Source organism: Podarcis cretensis (assembly GCF_951804945.1).
Source record: "Podarcis cretensis genome assembly, chromosome: 11".
NCBI classification, from domain to species: Eukaryota; Metazoa; Chordata; class Lepidosauria; order Squamata; family Lacertidae; genus Podarcis; species Podarcis cretensis.
Window position 1 is genome coordinate 13,520,824 of NC_137180.1, and position 21,190 is coordinate 13,542,013.

Sequence of the window (21,190 nt, forward strand, 5' to 3'; positions counted from 1 at the left end):
TGCACTTCTTTTTTTTAACAATTATCATACAACAGGGGTGTTATTTCAATATGGATTCAATGGACAGAAACAGAATTGTTGGATTATTGCAACAACACTGTGAACGTAAGAGACCTGTTGCATCGGGCCAAATATCCATTATATTAGAAGCACCCTCTTCTAATAACGGCCAGCGAGAAGCCCAGTAGAGATGTATTTTCCCAGTAGTGATGTATGGAAGTGAGAGCTGGACCATCAAGAAGGCTGATCGCCGAAGAATTGATGCTTTTGAATTATGGTGCTGGAGGAGAGTCTTGAGAGTCCCATGGACTGCAAGAAGATCAAACCTCTCCATTCTGAAGGAAATCAGCCCTGAGTGCTCACTGGAAGGACAGATCGTGAAGCTGAGGCTCCAATACTTTGGCCACCTCATGAGAAGAGAAGACTCCCTGGAAAAGACCCTGATGTTGGGAAAGATGGAGGGCACAAGGAAAAGGGGACGACAGAGGATGAGATGGTTGGATAGTGTTCTCGAAGCTACCAGCATGAGTTTGACTAAACTGCGGGAGGCAGTGGAAGACAGGAGTGCCTGGTGTGCTCTGGTCCATGGGGTCACGAAGAGTCGGACAACAACAACAGAAGCCCATAAGCGGTACCTGAATGCAACAGCACTCTCTTCGCTTGTGATTCCCAAGAGCCGGTAATTCAGTGTTGAGATTATGTAAAAGTTAAGTCTCCACAGTCACATCCTGCGAGCCGACAACCGCAAAACCACAAAGGAATGAGCACACAAACTGCTCCTTCTCTCCTCTCCTTTTGTCCTGAAGACAAAATGTAATGAACCGGTTGCTAAAGAAACCTGATCAAATTGTGACAAGCTGTTTTGAAACCCTGAGAGGAGTTCATCTGAAACCTCAACATAGCCAGTGGCCTCTTATCTGCATACTATTCCAGGAAGAAAGGCATGACATTTCGTCATCACAGCTGAAAGCCTAGCTGGCTCCGCACGTAGATTCAAGGCAAATAAGGAGCACTGATACGATTGCGGTAACAAAATCTTCCTTTCCACTCGCTGCCGTTACTACACTGGAATGGAGGAAAAGACATTGCTCAAGTTCCCGAGAACACACTCCAAGTCAATGTTTAGCTTTTTATTTGCTTTTGGCTGAGCCTATCCTGCAGAATGGAACACATGAGGTAATATGGTAACATTCCTAAACCGCCTCGCCCAGCAGAATATGGAGGTCAGATCCTGCAGCTCTTACTCAAGTCGTTTACCTTTTCACAAACGGCTGCACTAATTCCTATGGACAACCCACATGACTATGTATTACTCATTCTAGTGAGAGTTGCTGCAGCAGACCATTTTCCAGACCAGACAAACACAGGGCTGGAGAGTGTATAAAATAAGCTCTTTTAGGTTAAAAGCAGTACTGTATTCTGAAGAGACGTGAAGGAAGGATGCCCATCGAATTGGGTGATCAGCTAAGAAGCATGCAGCTTCCTCCTCTGCTAATAGATTATGCTAACCAAGACAATCTATATACAGTATTTTTCCAAGATTCAAACACTGTTATCTTCTATTTCCATGTTGCTATTATATGAAATTTGAAGCTACTTGCTCTGCAGTATAAATAAAAACATTTTACATGAGACTTCAGTAGTGGTGCCAGCAGTATTTCTACTTCACAGAATGAAAGAGTTGGAAGAGACCCCAAGGCTCATTTAGTCCAACCGACTCTCAACACACGGTCCCCCATTCAATTTGAAACCATACCAGAACCTGCTTAGTTTTGCAAATGCGCTGGAAATTTTATTGCTGCACCATTCAGGAACTGTACTCATATCAGAACCTGCTGATAGTATAGTAACTTTTCTGACGGTATAGAAACTTTTCCAAAATCTGATTTTACACTATGGCATGTAAAAGGGGGGGGGGGGGGAGAGAGAGATTGTTCATTCCAACACAATATTTTAGCAAATGTCAGATGGGTTCTGGCAAAAGTTCAGCAAACTTACCACTTCCAATCAGGATTGATTGATTGATTGATTGATTGATTGAATTAATCTTGCTCAGCTTATGATTGAGAACCAAATTGCTCTTTTTAAAAATCAGATACTTTTGAGCATGCAGGGTCTGTTCTTCAGTGTATTCAAAAGTTTTTGCTTTTCTTTCACATTATTAAGGGCCAGTAACAAACACACAGCCAGTTTTGACCAATGCTTGCACGTACTTGTCCCAATATAAAAAGTGATTATTGGCACTGAATATATATGAGCCACTTTTACTTCTAAGTTTGGCAGTAGAACAATAAAAATCTGACTTGTTGGAGAAAATTGATAACATTTGCAGAACCAAGGAAATGCTGTTTTCAACTTTATTATTTTTTTAAAGCATGTGTGTCACTTTGACCCCTAAAAATAAATCATCTTTGCTCTTTCCTGAAATGGGTTACCCTATTTTCACCTCTGAAGCTGAAAACAGTTTTTAAGCACGTACACTACCAAGTGAAAAGTGTTTGGCTATTCCTGAAACATGAGTCCGAAGTTGTCTGAGCCTTCCATATTTATGTGAGTTATGTCATAAAGTTAATCATTCCCAGGATACAAACATTCAAGCTAATAAAAACTTCTTGTGCAAGCAGTTGTTAATCAGGAGCATAATATTGCATAATGCTTTCTAAAACGTGTTATGTGATCAGAGTACATGGCTGCATAATATATATAAAAAAGTGTGTTGACCTTTCCCAAGACAGAACTGGAAACATGTGATGTGCTGTTCTTGCCAACTGTTGCTTATTGACAGTAATTAAGCTTGATGATATGAAGGAGAAACTTGTCTTCTTTTCAAGTCTTACAAAGGAGCTTTGAAGTTCTTACTTTCTGCCATAGTAAACATAAAACCGTGGCCAATTTGGCATGGCTGTATTACTGTTGTCCATTAGGAATGTCTCCCATTAAAGCTGGAATCAAATATGCAGTTCAAGTGGTTCCTGGCATTTGTGTGTGAGAAAACACATGCATTTTTACAAGAGTGCTCGATGAGCCAAACGAGTATAAAGGTCAGAGGAACAAATGCCGCCAAAGGAATGCATGGGACATCAAATCTCAGCACATAACAATGACATCTGAAGGTCTTGAGCAATAACATGAGCGAGAAGCTCTTACTTAATCTCCTACCAGGATTACCGAAAAGAACATTTGCGAAACCTTTCAGACAAGCATGCTATAATTATAAGAAATATAAAGGCTTTTTTTTCCCTGCAGAAGACAATTCTGCACAAACACCTGAGGAGACATGGCCCAATTAGAAAGCAAAGAAAGCAATGTTTTTTCCAAAACGTCAGTGAACAATCTCAAAACCAACACAGCAGTAGTTTGGCAGTTCTCAAACTCCCCCCTTCTCTGCCGCACCACAGACCACTTGAAAATTGCTAGGGGTCTTCTCAGACCACTTAATGATTTTTCTGCCTGTTTTAACAACTGGAATGCACTGCGCTAGATGTCGTAAGATTTTAATTGTATTTTAATTGGTTATCTTATGTCTTATACATTGTATCTGATTGTGTCATAGTTTGAATTCCATAGAATTCGAGTTGTAATACAAGACACAAAAGAACAAAAGGAGTAAAAAATGCAATTTTAAATCAATGTGAATATTCTTTAACTACAAATTCACAGACATGCCGTGGACTACCTGCACGAAGCTAGGAAATATGCAAAAATCTGAATCATTGATTGACATATCTTTACAGCCTGTGAATATTGTCACAAGACTGTACCAATTTGTTTTTATGAACAGTTGAAATCAGGGACACAGTTACCTAAACCCATCCTATTTGAATGGATAGACACACACACTTATGATTAGATTGCAAACTGTATACACCAAGTTTTCACACACATATACCAGAATGCTGAGGCACACTCAGCACAACAAGCCTCCAAGCCAATATTGGTAAGTTAAAGTGTTTGGTCACAGAAAAGAGCATAGATATACGGGGCATAATGGAAACTTGGTGGAATGGAGACAACCAGTGGGACATTGTTCTCTCTGGACACAAACTCTAAAGAGGGGAACAGGGAAGGGCATATTAAGAGGTGGTGTTACTCTGTACATCAAAGAAAACATATAACTGAGGAGGTGATATTGGGCATGAGTAATTTAGTACGGAGGAACTACTGTGGTCTCCCTGACCAAAAGGCTGAAGGTGATCTTGGAATGAGGAATCAATTAAATTGCAGCATTTCACAGCAATTCTGCAAAATATATACCAGGTACAGTATTGGCCTGAATATAAGCCACACCCACAAAAGTCAAGGGGGGACGGACAGAAAAAAGGACAATACCTGAATATAAGCCACTCCCTTAAAATTGGGTTACAGGCTGCGGTTGGTAGAACTGTAACTCCAAGCCAATTTAAGCCTCTGATCTTGCAAGCCCACAAAAGTTACTGTACAATCGCTAAAATTGCAAATTGCTATTTAATTGCTACAATTCCGCAGGCACTCACACCCATAAATGGCAAATGAACAGTCTCACGCTCGCAAATCAGCAAGAAAACATTTTTTGTTCCGTTTTACCGTATGTCTGTTTCAGCACGGATATCGTAAAAGCCACTTTTTGTAAGGTTGTGAATTTAAGCCACACTTTAACTTTTCATGGTTGGAATTGGGGGGGGGGGGGAAGTGCCCCCCCCACATCATCTTTTTGTCCTGTCTGGTATGTTTGTGTGTCTGTTATCAAGTGTGAGTTTGTGATGTGTTGGGGTGAAGTATTATACAGTCAAACCTCGGTTGTCGAACGTAATCCGTTCTGGAAGACCGTTTGGCTTCCAAAACGTTTGACAACCAAGGCGCAGCTTCTGATTGGTAGCAAGAGCTTCTTGCACTCAAGCGGAAGCCGTGTCGGGCGTTCGGCTTCCAAAAATACATTAGAAAACCGGAGAATTTACTTATGGGTTTTCGGCGTTCGGGAGCAGAAACGTACGATAACGGAGGTGTTCGGGACCCAAAGTTTGACTGTAATGATCTGAGAACATGTGAATATGTGCATTAAGGGGAATGGTTACAGGACTGTGACTTCATGTTGCAACTTGAAGAAATTTATAAACAGCAAAAAAGAAGAGTTAGTGGTTAACAACCCATGTGCAGATTCTACTTGAGACTATTTATTTCAATGGGGGATTTTAGAATGCACTATAAAATTATGTATTACAGGAATATTCACTTTAAGGCAGTGGTGTCCAAATGTTTTTCAAAGAGGGCCAGATTTGATGAAGTGAAGGGCCGGATTAAACTGACCGGTGGGCCGGATTAGGCTCCCAAAATGGACTTTGGACATTCCTGCTTTAAGGAGATGGCTTCAACTCAAAAATTCAGCTATAGGAGCACAAGTAACTTCTGTTTCTGCAAAGGAATTGCTACTCTCCCCCATCCCATTTAACCTCCACCTCTGAAATTGTCTCAAGATCAGTGTCTGTAAATGTGCGAGAAGAGAATTAGTACCAAGCACATTCTATTCATAGAACAGAATCACTGGATCTGAAGTACCATTTTAAAACATGATTTTCATGCCAATGGGCTAATCACACCTATTATTCACGGTGAACGAGACACCAAAATAAAGGGAGATATACACAAGTTACTACTGTCTGATGTGCACAGGCAAAAGATGAGAAGACAGAAATAAAATTTAATAAATACAATGACCTGGAAACACTGAAATCCAGGAGGTGAATAAGAAAGCAGGTAATGTGTTCTTATGATGAGAAGCACCTCCTCCAATTATATAGTTTTATGAAAAAGGTTGCTAGCAGTGCTAATAAATCAATATGAATGTGATTTGATATAATTTCATCCCCTTTAATATAACATGAATTTTCTGTGCGATTTTTCCTCTGAAACTAGTTTCAGTAAGTACTACAATCTTTTTATACTCAGCAACAATCAGAATTAACAAAGGCAACAAGCAAATACAAAGAAATGGACAGGAGGTAGTTAAGTACCGGAAAAAGGCAATTTCCCCTGAGAAAAATAAATATAATGGACAAATAATTTCCTTATATTAAAATCAGTAATAATTAAAAACACAAGTGTTCTTCTGACAATGCCCAAAAGTTTCACTTTATCTAGTCAATATTTTGACATCCTACCAGTAATCTTGATGAAATAAGCAGAGACATTCCGCACAGAATTTATATTATTTCTGCATCCATTGGACAGGCTCAGTCCCACTTAAGTGAATGTACATAAGTGTGCATAACTGAGTGCAGGATCATATTATATTACAACTTGCACATTAAGAATAGCATTTCAAAATTTTTAGAGACAAAACAAAATAAGGAGCTTTGTTTAACTGTCAGGAACTGCTCCAGTTTTTACTTTAAAAACTATAACGCATGAAATGATCTTCCTAGCAGATTCATCAGCCAGCAAAATGATAAACCCACTGTACCATATATAATCAAAGTTCATATAGCTATATAGTTGAAGGTTAATTTTAATGAGCTCTTGCATTTCATATTGATCAGCTTTTACCACCATACAGCTAAAATGTAACCACATGCATGCCATGTTACTTTAACAGCAGACAATGCCACGATAAGTTTTTTTGAAATACTTGAAGTCATATTAATAAATTAAATCTTATTCTAGAATGTAAGAATTACACAACGGGGGCAGTAGTAGTCTCACTCCAAAGGCTTAGCATTCAGCTTTGGGTATCGGCCAAGCAGTTTTAAATCAATGCTCGGAGGCAGTGGTTTAACTGATCTGGTTAAAAAGGATAAAACTGAATTCAGAGCAAGTTCTCTTAACTAGTGTTCTGAATAAGATTAGCAGCATAAAGTGCCCATGGGTTCTATTTCCCTCCTTGGGAAGAAGGTGTTACTCAGGAGCAGCTTTTATTGCCTTTATCTATCTACGAAGGCTACACCCCTTCCTGTAGAGAGGGATTCTGATGCACCAATCTGCTTTCGTAACCTCTAGAGCAGTCTACTGTAATGCATTTTATGTGTGGCTTGGATTGTCTTGTACGTTCATCTAGCACAAAACGTCACTAACGGCTCCTGTTGGATACAGGGCGGCAGGAACACAATTCATCCTATTCTACAGCAACTGCACTGGCTGTTAGCTTCCTGGCTGAATTCAAGCAGTGAGTTATTCCCCTTGAAATCCTCAATGCCCTGGGACGCATATTCTTTGAATACAAATTCTCCCCATGTTAACCCAGTTCCTATATATGGTCTCTAAGTCAGACCCTGCTCTAAATACGCCCCCCATGCTCCCAAGATTAGGGAATAACTCATCTGAAGTGATATAGTTCTTACAGCTTTTCAGAAAGGACACAAAATTGACCTTCTCCAAAGAGATGTTGAGCAGGCATTTCTAGTTCTGTGCCTGCTGCTATTGAGTAACTTTTAAAAAGTATGTCATTAGCTGAGACTTTTTATTAGCAGCAGCAGCAGAAGCATTGTTTACAAAGTGAGATACAAACAGTCCACGTTGAACCATAAGTTCTAAATATATTTGAACTTAGGCACCTTCCTATTTAGGGTGCTGGGTGTTACATTATTATAAGACGGTCTTTAGCAGGTTTCTAATATATATTTGTAGATAAATGTTTCACCACCAGTTACTTTCAGATGCGGAGCCACTTTGGAAATAGCAGAGATCAAATATGGCAGCCCTTTCGTATTTGGACTTTTCCATGTCATGTGTGAGAATGCATATAGCGATGTTTCTGTGGGTTTTGATGACAAGGAATACATTTGTAAACATTAAATAGGGTTTAATGATATACATTTTTAAAGGAAACATTTCAAATGAATATGCCATTCCTGTCCAGTTCTCATATTTACCAAATAGTACGGGTCCTGATTATCTCAGGAAATGGGCCAACCTTCCCACCAGTTATCGGACATGAATAAGTTTAAAGATTAATGATTTGCAATGGGTCTATTCTGAGTAGGACTTAGTTGAACAGAAGCCCAAATGTAGAAATGATTTCTACAATGCTGCAAAAGAACGGCTTTTCACAATTTTCATTTCCCCCTTAGCTTATTTCATGTAGAACATCAATTAAAATGTGCTTCCACATGACACTTAGCTATGGCCTTAAGCAAACCTTCTGGTGACAACTTTAGAGTAGACATGTTTACTATCAAGCTATAATGGTGGTTATGATTTTTGTGTTTGTATAAGGCAGTCCTTACAAATATTTTTACATTATTCTATGAGGCTCTTTATTCTACACTGACAATACTCATGCATGCGCACTACTAGCCAAAAAGTAGCTCCAAGGTCCATTTGGCATCAGGTGTGAAAATACCACAATTCATGACCTATGTCGTGTTGCACTCAAATAGCTCTGAGAGGAAATCTAAGTTCAGTCTATTTTATTATTAAAATTGGATTAAAGCTGAACTTTAGCACAATGGTATTAACATAGCAAATCACCCTTTTACAACTGTGCAACACCACAATAAAGTTTCCAAATGGATTTCATATACCAACAGACTATATGAACAGCTGATCACCCAGTTGCTTTGCCTCATCAATTCAGCTAACTCTAATTTATACATTCAAGTAGAGAACAAGCATGTATTTTTAGTCTAAAGAAAGTTTCATTTAGAAACTTTATGCAGTCCATTTCACATGTTTGGGTGTGCAGAATTTTATTTTTTTGTTTCAACAGCTGAAGACTTGTACATCTGATGTTCTCTTTAGCTTTGTCTGCATTAGGCATTCAATATATTTATCTGATAAGGAATGCAATTCAAATATATGGAATAAAGTGCTGTATAACTCAATGACCTCAAAAATACACACAGAAGTTTTGAGAAATTGTTAAGGGTAAATATGCATCTGAATACGTTATAGATCAAAGTATGGGTGGTTAACATTTACTTTCCTGGTTGCGACATTCCAGGTTCTGAGGCAAAAAAAACACAGCTGAAAAGTCTTTCCTGTAGTATGTGTATTTCATTTGTTTTTCTAAAGGCGTATGTGTTGTTGTTGTTGTTGTTGTTTCTATTCTCCCTTGTAGCGAGGGGGTCTTTTTTCTTTAAAAGCAAGAAGACCTTCAATTCTGTCTTTTGTTGGAATAGTCTAGAATGAACAAAAATCATTCTCAGCACCCACATTTAAAGTTAAGTCTCATTTTCACGCACCTTCACCCTCTAGAGCTGTCACGTTCAATTCATAATATACATACAGAAAGCTAAGGAAACCTGCAGCTGTTATAAATCAATCACAATTCTCTGTAGTCACTCTTTTGCTGATTTAAACCAGTGGAAGGGCTAGCACATTGAGAGCAGTTTCCAACATTAAGATTATCCTGATGAAGGAACATGTAAACACTTATTTTGCCATAAGCATGAAGGCTGAGAAATGGCTTCCTAAATCTGGTACCTGCTGCAACGTTAAGAACTTTCATGCCGCACCTGACTGTGAAATTTCCCAGGCTTGACACAGAATGAGTTTACCTAAAAGAAGCTGATTTTGGCTCAACCCAGTACAAGCAAAAGTTAGCCTCATTACTGAGCTCCATTTGGGGGTAAATCTGCATGCATGGTGAAGGTGACAATGCCAGACTGCTATGGAATGGAAGAACAACTCTGGCCAAGAAGCTCCAGCTCATGACTGAAGTAAGCCTGAATGTATATTCTAGGGGTGCGCTCTGGCCAAAAAATTCAGATCTGTACCTGACACTTTAGAATGCAGCCTAAGTCACTCTGTGCTCGGTCTATATTCCCAGTAGCTCTGTGCTCTGTCTGATTCAAGTCATATTTTACATAGTTCTGTTTCCCACCATGGAGAACAAAAACCAGCTATGACATTTCCCCCTTCTGATGTGGGTGGAATTTGCAGGCACTCCAGAATAGATTAAACCTGCCAAATTTCATGGTGTGAGAGTAGGGCTCTTGTGCCTTTGACCAGAAAGAAATTCAACTATTTTAATCTTATTCTAGTACAGAATGTTTCACCTACATACACTCTGTCAGACAGCTTGTTACTTGTGTGTGACTCTTATTTTTGGCCTCCACCCCACCTGCAAGATAGAATAAAAGCTGCCCATGAAAATTTGGTGGATGAAGCAGAGGTCCAATCTAATTTCTAGGCCCAGAAAATCCTGGTGACCATGCTAGCTGGGGCTAATGGAAGTAGGGTGTCCAGCAACTTTTGAGGTGCACCATGTTGCCCAACCCAGCTTTAGTAACTTATGGGAATATTTACCATTCATTTTAACAGGGAGACACTAAGTGTGTGATGCATCCATTCAGCATAATGCATAAACAATGTATCTATTATTCTCACAAAAATATTGAATGCTTGACAGGTATTTCCAGATCTGAATTAACAAACATTAGCACTATCAATGGTAAAAGTAAGCTTTATATTAGGCCTATGATAATGCAAATCACTGACTACTTACATTTAGAAATGGAGAAATACTTACAATCTTTGACACAGGTGGTTTTTTGTTTTGTTTCGGGGTTTTTTTGCATAAATTTGAGGTACATACCTGAGCATAACAAGCTTCCTCAATTGCTAAACCGGTTAGCAGGTCCACCTATGAAACCGATACATGAAATGTAGTAAAAAGATTTTTACACCATAATCACTGCTGGAGACATTTAAAAAACTCAGAATTCTCAGAAAAAAGTAGCAAAAGTAACTCTCTTGAGAAACATTTCTACAGTATCTTAGGTCCAAATTTCATGTTTACATACAACAAGTTTACACATACCAGGCTTTGGCATATTTGATCATCATTGCAGGGTGAAATTTTTCTTCAGCATTTTACTATGTTGAAATTGCACAAGTGGATATGGAAAATTGGCTAATTTTAGTGGAAGCTAAACATTTAATCCTGTGTTCTGGTTATTTTTATGATCCTACATTATGTCTACTACATCCAATTTGGAGGTAAAATTGGTAAATTCAGTATTATTTTACAAAAACAGAAATCGTATTAGAAAAGCCCAGTGCCTGTCCAAGTCGTGGCAAGAGCGCATGGAATCTCAGGCACCCACACAGGGTCTGTGTCCCTTTGGAGAATGGAAGACACGACAGAGACGGTCGCACTTTAAGAAATACGGTTTTATCCACATATTTACATCTTCAGTCTGCATGGAGGGGGTCCAGATCTTACATGGCCCAAAACATTGCAAGCAGTCCTTCCTTCTCCCTCGCCAAGATGGCTCTCCCCATTCTTCCCTTCTTCCCAATACCCCCTTGCCATCTGTCAGAGCAGTTACCCTGGCAACCTTTCAAATCTCCAGTCTCTGGTCACACCTTGTCTTGTAAATGACTCACAATGGTTCTCTTAACAGCCCTAGTTTGACTAGGCTACCCAGGAATTCCTTTGCAGTTTATATTCTTTCTTCATATTACAAATAGTTCCAAATCCTAGCATTTATTAATTTCAGAGTTTAGGGGAACCCCCCCCCCCAGTTCTATAAATAAGATTACCAGACGTCCCTGTTTCCTGGGGACAGTCCCCAGATTTACAGTTTTCTCAGCATTCACATGTACGTAGCGAACAATAAGTGTCTCTGGATTCATTGAAAGAAATCTGGTAACCTTTCTATAACAACATAATGAAAACCTAAGCCCAGCAGTCCAGTGTTTAAGAACAGGTACTGCACAAAGGTAAGTGAAAGACAGTGAAATGTAATGCAACAAGAAGCAGTCTCCATTTAGACCCAGGAATATTTAAAAAGCAGTTTAAGAAATCAATTTGAGGGTTTTGATTTCAAGAAAATCTTATAAATAACTGTGCTGAGCACATAAAAGTGTGTTTGTGCACCACAACATGATATCCCAAAAGCCTCTGGAATAGAGTTCTTTTCATAGGTACCTTTATTTTAGATTTATTAAAAACTACTTTCTGTGAAAGGTAAGATAATGCTGCTACTTGGTGTTAATTCTTTTAATTTTTTACAGCCATCAAAAGTTATTTACTCTGTTGAATTTATCTTAGTGCTGCCAGAGTTTTCAGCTGTATAGTTATTTTTCATATATTCAATAAACGCTTCCCAGTCTTCTTTATATGTATGTTCTTCTTGCTCTCTTATTCTATATGTTAAGTCTGCAAATTCTGCAAGTTCTGCATATTCTGTCAACTTAAGTTGCCATTCTTCTTTAGTTGGGACCGCGCTCACTTTCCATTTGGGGGCTAACAAAACACGAGCCACAGTTGTTGCATACATAAATAACCTTTTCTGACACCCAGGGATTTCAGTCTGGGTTATCCCCAACAAAAAGGACTCTGGTTAAAACTGAAGACTGAAGATAGCTGCATGTCAAAATTTGCCGCCAATCCCCAGGGTATGTGTGTGCAGATCAAAATTAAAGTTGCTGCAAAGGTGGGCAGCGAGGAAGTGCCAAAACCTTCCATTCCAATGGACGTCAGAGACAATAAGCAACGCCCGCCAAAGAAAAATGATGGGAGAAGCAGTTTCAAAGGAAATGTTTGGCATACTTCCCCACCACTAATGCATTTGAAACAATTTCCCCACATCTGCTTTAACCAACATCAGATTGGGCTTCTGTCACATCTACTTTACCCCGTAATATAACTATAAGATTCCAGAGTTTGCTTTCCCCCCCTTTCATTCTGTGTCATGTCTATATTGCAAGCATGAGATCAGAGATCATCTTGCTTTTTATTTCTCTGGAAGCTGTTCTGGAAGCCTTTTTTTTGCTGAAGAGCTGGGTAACATAAATGTTTTAAATAACTAAACTGAGATAGCAGGCACGAACATGTTCTCTTACCTCCATTCCTTGATTGATGGCCAGTTTTGCAACTCTCATTGCTACTGGTCCCTAAAATTAAAAATATATTCAATTTAAGTTTTCCACATACAAAGGAGGATTTGTAATAAAAGAAAAATAGCTTAATGGCTCACTTTAGCATTCTCAGAATCTGACAGTAGTATTGATTACTGTGAGAAGAGCCAGATTTTCACTACTCTGCTAGACGTTTGGGAAAACACCACAGAACACAAGCACATTTGAGGGTAAGTGTTTGGGACCTCATAATTTTGGCATCCTGAGCTCAACAGTTCTACATACTGGTTGTGTCTGCTGTTCAAGGAAGTGCTTTTTATATCTCATGCCAGAGCACTGTATGAGGAAAATCAAACTAAATCCAAGTATGATTTTCTGCCTGAAGGATAGTTTACACAAGTTCTTGAAAACTAAGAGCTGTAAGAACTGCTATCAAACATACCAATTTAACATTGCACAAACTCTTCCATTAGTGTTTCCACAACCATTATAATATATATAGCTTAACACTCCTTCAGTAGTATTTGAAAACTGGCCTAGAGGTTGGCAACTGGATGGGACTGCACTCTCTTTGAAAAATCAAGTTCAGTGGTACTTCGGTTCTCGAATTTAATCCGTTCCGGGAGTCCATTCGACTCCCTAAAAGGTTCAAAAACCAAGGCGTGGCTTCTGATTGGCTGCAGGAGCTTCCTGCACTCAATTGGAAGCTTCAGACGCCACATCGGATGTTCGGCTTCCGAAAAACGTTCACAAACCGGAACACTCACTTCTGGATTTGTGGCATTCAGGAGCCAATTTGTTCGGGAGCCAAGCCGTTCAACTACCAAGGTACCACTGTACTCAGCGTCAGAGATCTTGGTGGATTGCTGGTGACTGCAAATGCCTTTTGTTAGCTTGGGATATGACTCTAGAAAAGGGGGAGGACTTTGCCTCAAATACTCATGCCCAGCTTATCTCCAAACATGACTACTGTATTGTGCTTTATGTGCTTTAAATACACTTCCTTTGGTATAGAATGCAGCCAGCTGAAGGCTTTGCAAGGCAAAGTTTTTGCTTCATTGGTTACCTGTTCACTTTGGAGGTCAATTTCATGTATTGGCATTGTTGGTCAAATACCTGATTGGCACCTGATAACCTGCCTGTCATCACTGCAAGTTAGATCAGCAGGCACAAGAGACAGGACCTTTTGTATGGTGGCCCAGTATCTGTGGAATTCCTACCAGATGCTTTATGTTTGGCTCCTTCCCTATTAAAATGGACTCCGAAGGCTTTTCAATTTTGACGTGTGTTTAGATAGGGCAGGAAAGTAAGTTGCTGCTGTTAAAGTGTTTAATTGGTTTAATCTGGATTGTTAAACTGGACTAGTCTGTATTTTATGCTGCTAGTTAAGCTCAAACACATACTGTTTTGTATTTGAATTGCTTTTATCTTACAGCTTGTGAGTTCTGAGGCTATTTACTCTGAAAAGTGGCATAAATATCCTGAAATTTAAAAAAAGGAAGTGAAAGTTTATTTAGTTTTAAAACTACACACTCTACCAGCTCATAAATTACAAGTGTATTAATCATTTCTATTATCTTGTAACTATCTTTCTTATTCTGGTTACATTTAGTGCATAATATTCTATGAATCTCAAACGTCATTCTCACATAATTTCCCCCAATGTGTTCTTTCCATACATGATCTGAGCGATTCTTTGATCAAGTGGGCATGTTCCGTGCCGTAACCTCCTATTTTCAGTTACTTTCAGCATTCATAATACCTTAGCATGGTGCACTGGATGCCTTTTTAGATTGCTATTGCGTCAAACTTGTGCAAAGTTTCATTAAACACTATCAGACAGGAAGGAGCATAAAGCAAGCCACAGATTTTGAAATTACTTCCTACAACCAGCATTAGCTGGACTCAAGTGTAACTGCTTGTCTCAGTGGGACAAAAGCAGTTAGATGTACTCATTACAGATCCAGGTTATTCTACAAATGCTTTTGAGTACACTGGTTGATTAATAAAGGTAAAGGTAAAGGTACCCCTGCCCGTACGGGCCAGTCTTGACAGACTCTGGGGTTGTGCGCCCATCTCACTTAAGAGGCCAGGGGCCAGCGCTGTCCGGAGACACTTCCGGGTCACGTGGCCAGCGTGACATCGCTGCTCTGGCCAGAGCCAGAGCCAGAGCCGCACACGGAAACGCCGTTTACCTTCCCGCTGGTAAGCGGTCCCTATTTATCTACTTGCACCCGGAGGTGCTTTCGAACTGCTAGGTTGGCAGGCGCTGGGACCGAGCAGCGGGAGCGCACCCCGCCGCAGGGATTCGAACCGCCGACCTTTCGATCGGCAAGCCCTAGGCGCTGAGGCTTTAACCCACAGCGCCACCTGCGTCCCCGGTTGATTAATACAGTTGGACAAATACAGCAAACAATGGCTTGGTTTGCACATCATGGTAAGCCAAACTATGGTCTATCGCAACACACAAACTTACAGGCTCCCAGGGAGAAGCTTGCAGCCACTTTGCTCGTCCAATTTTTACTTCCATGACATGCTGAGTGGTTTGGTTTAGCATGCTGTTTTTAATCTCGGCTTGTGGTTAAGCTCTCTCCTCGCTAACCACAAGCTATAGATCAAAAAAGGTTACGACCGAATTGGACAAACAGAAGAAACTAGGAAATGTCGGTATACTATCAAATGAACCCTTTACTTTGCTTTTAGTATTGGCAAAGCATTACTAAGGTGACGTAAAGAGCAACTACCATTATTTGAATTGTGAATGGGATGTATCTGGTGGAAATCAACTGGTAGATATAGCAAAATTGATAATGCAGAGGAATCTTTAAATGTGCTCTCTTGAGTCATGTGAATTATAGAAGAATTTTCAACCACAATGCCATTCTGTACAGCAAGACCAGAAAGTAACGAAATAGACAATTCATTATAAATATGTATAAAATACAATTTTAAAAGAATATGTAAAGCTACATACCTAAACACATTTACATGCATGCAAATCCCATCAGTTAATGGAATTTGCTTGTGTTTAGAATTTGAGCCTCCAATTACAAAGTGCCTGTTCAATACTTTTTGTTCATGCAGAGAATCTGTAGATTTTAGTTTGGAAAACTGAATAGGAAATTCTAGAGACAAAGAAATAACAAAAAATTGCCATAGTGAGAATTCTACTGACAGCCTCATAGAAACAAACACGGCTAGGCATGGATAACATGCATGGAAGGTTTAAACATAACAGTAATCTTTAAAATTTAGCCTTAAACTTTGTAAAAGTTACAACAAACAAAAATACATATGGATTTAAAACACAGGTATAATAATGGCAGAAGGAGGAAATGCTTAAGAAAGTTCTCAAGTAGTACCATGAGGAACTGATAATTTTGGGCTCCTATTTGTTTAAGAATTATGGTATTTAATTATAGTTTGTAGCAATCACGTGTTTAGCTTTTCCCCAGTTCTTTTCTCCACTCCACTTCAATGAAAATTGCTCATTTAAACAACTCTCTCAATTTGGATTGTACCTGAGGTAAAAATTCTTTTGCCAGAGCTAACGCCTTTCTATATGCAGCATCTCCTGCATCATTTTGTTCCACGGCGTGACCGACCAATCCTATCGATTTTGCTTCTTCACCATCAACTACACGTGCAGAAAAGATAAGTTCTTTTGCCAAAGATACTCCAATTGTGCGTGGTAGCCTTTGCGTCCCTCCTGTGGTTTAGGAAAAACAAGAGAGGAAGTGGAAACATTGATTCTGCAGTAATTTAGCTTAACCAAGTATTGCCACTAACAAACATTTATACCTCACATCGGCCACTATAAGGGTTATCAGAATGGCTTACAATAATTAAAAGGAACCCAGCTACACATTACACTCAACTGGCCAAACTTCATCCGTCCACTTTCACCAGCCAACAGGTACCTGCTCTCAGATTTCCAAAAATACTTAAAATATACAAAAATCTGTGAAACTGGCGCAGCTTGCAGTCTAGACAATTGTTACCTATACAGGAAGAAGAAGTTGAAAATCATGTTGTTCTGTCAAAATGGTAAATGAGCCTTTATATTACTGGAAACAAAATATATTTGCAATGGAAGGAGGCCTCCCTAGAACGGTATGCATAATAGTTCTTGAAATTTCCAAGGGGAGGAATTTTAAGTACAGAAATCATTGGTGATGTTGCAGGTCATTTGAACCTGATTCAAAGCAAACTTCACAGGTTCAGAAGACCTGCCTCATGGCCTGAGTACACACAGGATATGCTTGATCTCTTCAAGGATTCTGTCTATGCTCTCGATCTGAACAAACGAAGGAGTATCCAACAAAATGGGCAAGATGCCCCTATGAACCAGAAGCAAATAAGCATTCAAAGAGAAGCTCAAGCCAATGGAATCTTTAGCCACAATATCTCCTAGCCTCATTCTTGAATCTCCCTATATGTGTGGAATGGCAATGCCCAGCGCTTCTATCAGGTCACAACTACCCAGCAACCAACATCCTAGCACAGAATTATTTTTTTAAAAAAAGCAAACAAAATACAATGACACTGATGTGGTATCAGAATAAATCTCTATGGATTAATTCACCTATTCAATACAATAAGCCTATTTAATACAATAAGCCTATTTAATACAATAAGCAGCTCTCTCATCAATAATTAAGAGAAACACAGAAGCTGGTATTTGGCCCAACAGATACAGGTGCAAATTTTAGTTATTATTAAGCAACAGGCTAGTAAGCTTTCTAAAGAGTCTTATCAGCTTCAATCAAGCACAATCTGATAGTGTATCTGCTGCATGATCTGCAACGATAATGTACAAAAAGTGTGTACTTCCTGCCAACTGCAATCAGAAAAAGGAAGTTACACCCAATATATAAAGTAACTACTTAGAATAGACAATCCATCAAGAGATTGCAGATGAGTAGTTAATTTTTTAATTTTTTTATAGTGTGACATTACTGAATGGAATAGGAAGGCTATATTTCTTTAAAACAATGCTACTTTATTTTTAGGCCTAAAAGTGCAAGTTTCCAATTGTGGCAAACATTTCTATTGCCTCAGCATGACAATTACATTTCCACTAATTCTTAATCCACTAAATAGTCAATTAGGATAAGTCAGTACAGAAATAAAAGAAGCAGTGGACATCCAAATCCTCTGCACCATTGCCATTTAGAGGTTGGGGGAATATTACTGTTTAGTTCCATCTCAAGAAACAATGGAGAAACAATGGAGGTGGAAAATAATCTTTTAACTGTAACTGACTCAGCAATTAGTCAAATATTTACCCCAACATCCCTCAACATTCTCACCATTTTAAACTTCTTTCCTTCCTACCAGAACAGCGCAGGTTGGGGAAACAGTACCAAAAAAGCCCATAATATTCACTTGTGGCTTGGAAACTGGTACCAAGCACGCTGCAAACTCCTCTCTCCTTTACATTCCTTTTTTTCCTACAGGGCAGAAAACACTTTTGCAGGCTAGAACAGTCCCACATTCTTCCAGTTCCTGTAGCACCTCCATGGCAGTTCTCAGGTGGAAGTTCTGATGGACACACTCCCAGCCCAGATTGTGGCAAATCCTTTAGTAAGGTGTGCAATCTTGCAGTCACTGCAGAATTCGTACTGACACTGGAAAGTCCTAGAGTAGGCAGATTACAGATTTTTAGGGCAGGGTGGCTAACCTGTGTCCCTCCAGCTGTTGCTGAACCACAATCCTATCACTCCTGAGTATTGGCCATGCTGGCTGGGGCGACAAGTGTTGTAATTCAGCAACAAATGGAAAACCACTGGTTAACCACTCCCCAGCCACTCTGGCCTAAGGGAAGCCTTATGCTTTTATGTATGTAGGAAGATACAGGCGCCTGGGGACTCAGTCTTTCGCAAGTCTGGGCTCCACCATGCTAATTTTCACCAAATACATATATGAACAGCTTTTAAGAACCTCAAATTATTCTCCATGAAAGTAAACCTAAATCTAATCCTGACCAGAAGTTAAGGCACATTAAGAAGAAAAGCACAGTAGGGCATACAACTAAAAACAGCTATTCAGAAATAAATCAAAAGTTAAAGCAGTACAAGTTATAATTCAAGTAAAGCGTACAACTAAGAAATTTGTAGCTATGGAATAAACAACATATTGTATTTCTTCTACTCATAGTACCACTATGTCATAGTTGCGATGCCCCCTAGCCTCAGCACCCAAAGCAGCGGAACCAGTACCGCTGCTGTAAATCCACCTCTGAAATGTACCATGCTAATTAATACAATGAGTGGTGAGGAACTCAAGGCAATTCCACAAGGTAGGTTATATTTTGTTCAATACAGTATTGTGTAATTTATGGCTTTCCGACCACTCTTAATACTGCATCTATACGTTTAAAAAAGCATCAAGAACACTTTCCCAAGATAAATATAATGATAGGATAAATATTATGCATCACTAACAATAATTTTGCTCTAATCAAGCAGCTAGCTGCTTTTTATAAGCTGCCATAAGAATGATTCTTTCATAAAACACAAATACCCTATGTAGAGTATACAAGGATGGAATATAATCAGCTAACAAGATGACTATTTCCAGAGACGTAGCAATGATGGACTGCAATTAGTAACAGGCCAATGGTTAAATTATTTCTAGGGCACTTGGTGTTATGTTCATGAAATAAGAAGTGGCCTTGCTGCCAGTGCATCATTATTTCTATGACTGTGTATTTTGACCACCAAATAAATCTCATAGCTTGGACCAGCGCCCCAAACCAGTGACCTACTTTCAGTGGGGTGGGAAAAGAACGGAAAATCATCCTATGAGAGTAGATTAGCTGAAAGTCTTCATGTAGCAGAATACTAGCATCCTGTAAGCAGCTGTTGAACCACACACACACAAAAGCTTTCTATTCTAATTGATCACTTAGAAAAAGCTATTTTATACTATTTTCACATTCCAATACACAGCCTCAAAAATCAATGATTCAAATTTTTACTTTTAGGGGCAATAACTTGTTTAAAATATTTTTCTATAAAAATCCAATTTTGGAGTCAAACTAAAGCCGTTTTTTAAAAAAAGCACAAAAATTGCGTTACTTTATTAAACTGAGGAAAAGTTTTAGAAAAATAATAATTAAGTCCACTGTTCTCAAGACATCTGTGGGAGTAGCATGGTGAATAATATGAACACAGGCATCTGTCCATAATGACAGATCTGCAAACATTAAGGAATAACATATCATTTAAGAGATGATGCTGATATAATTCAACCAGAAACAAGGCCTACTAGCTGGTCTTACTTTACTCAAGAAGTTGACATTTATGAGCATACAGATAAGCACACAGCGGTTTGTAAAATGTTTCACTTTACTTTTTACACAATCAAATGTGTACAAATTAACCCTTCTTCAGAGGTAAGGGTTAATGTAACAAAAGCTTCATACAGATAAGCACACAGCGGTTTGTAAAATGTTTCACTTTACTTTTTACACAATCAAATGTGTACAAATTAACCCTTCTTCAGAGGTAAGGGTTAATGTAACAAAAGCTTCATAATCAGGTTGTTACAAATATTACCTTGACTTACCAGCAAGCCTCCAAATCTGGTTTCCACCAATTGCTTCCCATCAGCCCCACCTCCTGCCATCAACTGCCATGTGCATAGGCTTGGGTGGAGTTGGGGCTTGCTTTCATTTGGGAGGTAGAAAAGACTATAAATAGGAACAAATCATTATGTTTCCTACTCCCCCCCCCCCCCCGCCCCAAATCTCAGCAAATGCACATTAAGAGCTTGCCTTTCTCCCAAATCCTCCAGCATGCACAGAGGCTAAATTCTTTCACATTTGGTTTAAGAGTAGTACATGAAGACTTCTGCTGTATCTTACCTACTCTAACCACAATGCAAGCAAGAGTTTAGAAAAGGAAATATATACTGCCAGATGTCCTTCTTGCCAGAAGGCCAGGGGCATTTACAGATTAACAGTCTCTCACTTACAAAGTGCAACTCATATCGAACAGCTTTTCTATAAATATATATATACGAAGTGGTTTACAACTTCAGCATATATTGACCCTAGTTCACACATACCAAGTGACAGATCAAAATACTATGCATTAGATTAGGCTTTGAAAACCAGGATTTTAATATTGTTCTCCAATATTCATATTGTGTCTCTGATGCATCAGCTCTAGAAATATTTATCAAGCAAATTACAAAGAGATTCATTTGAATTAAGTCTTATTTTAACTACTTCTTAAAAAAAAAAAAGATGTACAAACCACAGTTCTCTGTAATTTACAGAAGCAGAACTAATCCACCTATTTCTATTAACAATGTGCATACTTAGTTTAATTACTTGGAAACCAGGGTGGCTGTTCAAACAGCTGCTTTCTACACTATTAACAATTTCCCTGGAGGCTATTTATTT

The 21,190-nt window shown here is 39.0% G+C and overlaps 1 protein-coding gene and 1 long non-coding RNA gene across 4 annotated transcripts in view; one reads left to right on the forward strand and one right to left on the reverse strand.

Annotated features, from left to right (window-relative positions):
- Window positions 1-611: 611 nt before the first annotated feature.
- Window positions 612-8,931, forward strand: LOC307226935. The gene is made up of 2 exons (XR_013843715.1): window positions 612-4,139; window positions 4,191-8,931. It is a non-coding gene; the product is annotated as an uncharacterized lncRNA (long non-coding RNA).
- AUH (AU RNA binding methylglutaconyl-CoA hydratase) overlaps window positions 8,362-21,190 on the reverse strand; it is a 30,420-nt gene continuing 17,591 nt past the window's right edge. For 2 of the 3 annotated variants that reach the window (XM_079995747.1, XM_079995746.1), the window contains 4 exons: window positions 16,299-16,486; window positions 12,763-12,813; window positions 10,508-10,555; window positions 8,362-9,090 (listed from right to left, as the gene is read on the reverse strand). In XM_079995747.1, coding sequence (XP_079851873.1) covers window positions 9,013-9,090; window positions 10,508-10,555; window positions 12,763-12,813; window positions 16,299-16,486 — 365 coding nt within the window. In that variant the 3' untranslated portion in view covers window positions 8,362-9,012. Of the gene's footprint in view, window positions 9,091-10,507; window positions 10,556-12,762; window positions 12,814-15,751; window positions 15,903-16,298; window positions 16,487-21,190 lie in introns of those variants that run through there. The other variant, XR_013843560.1, reaches the window with a different exon arrangement.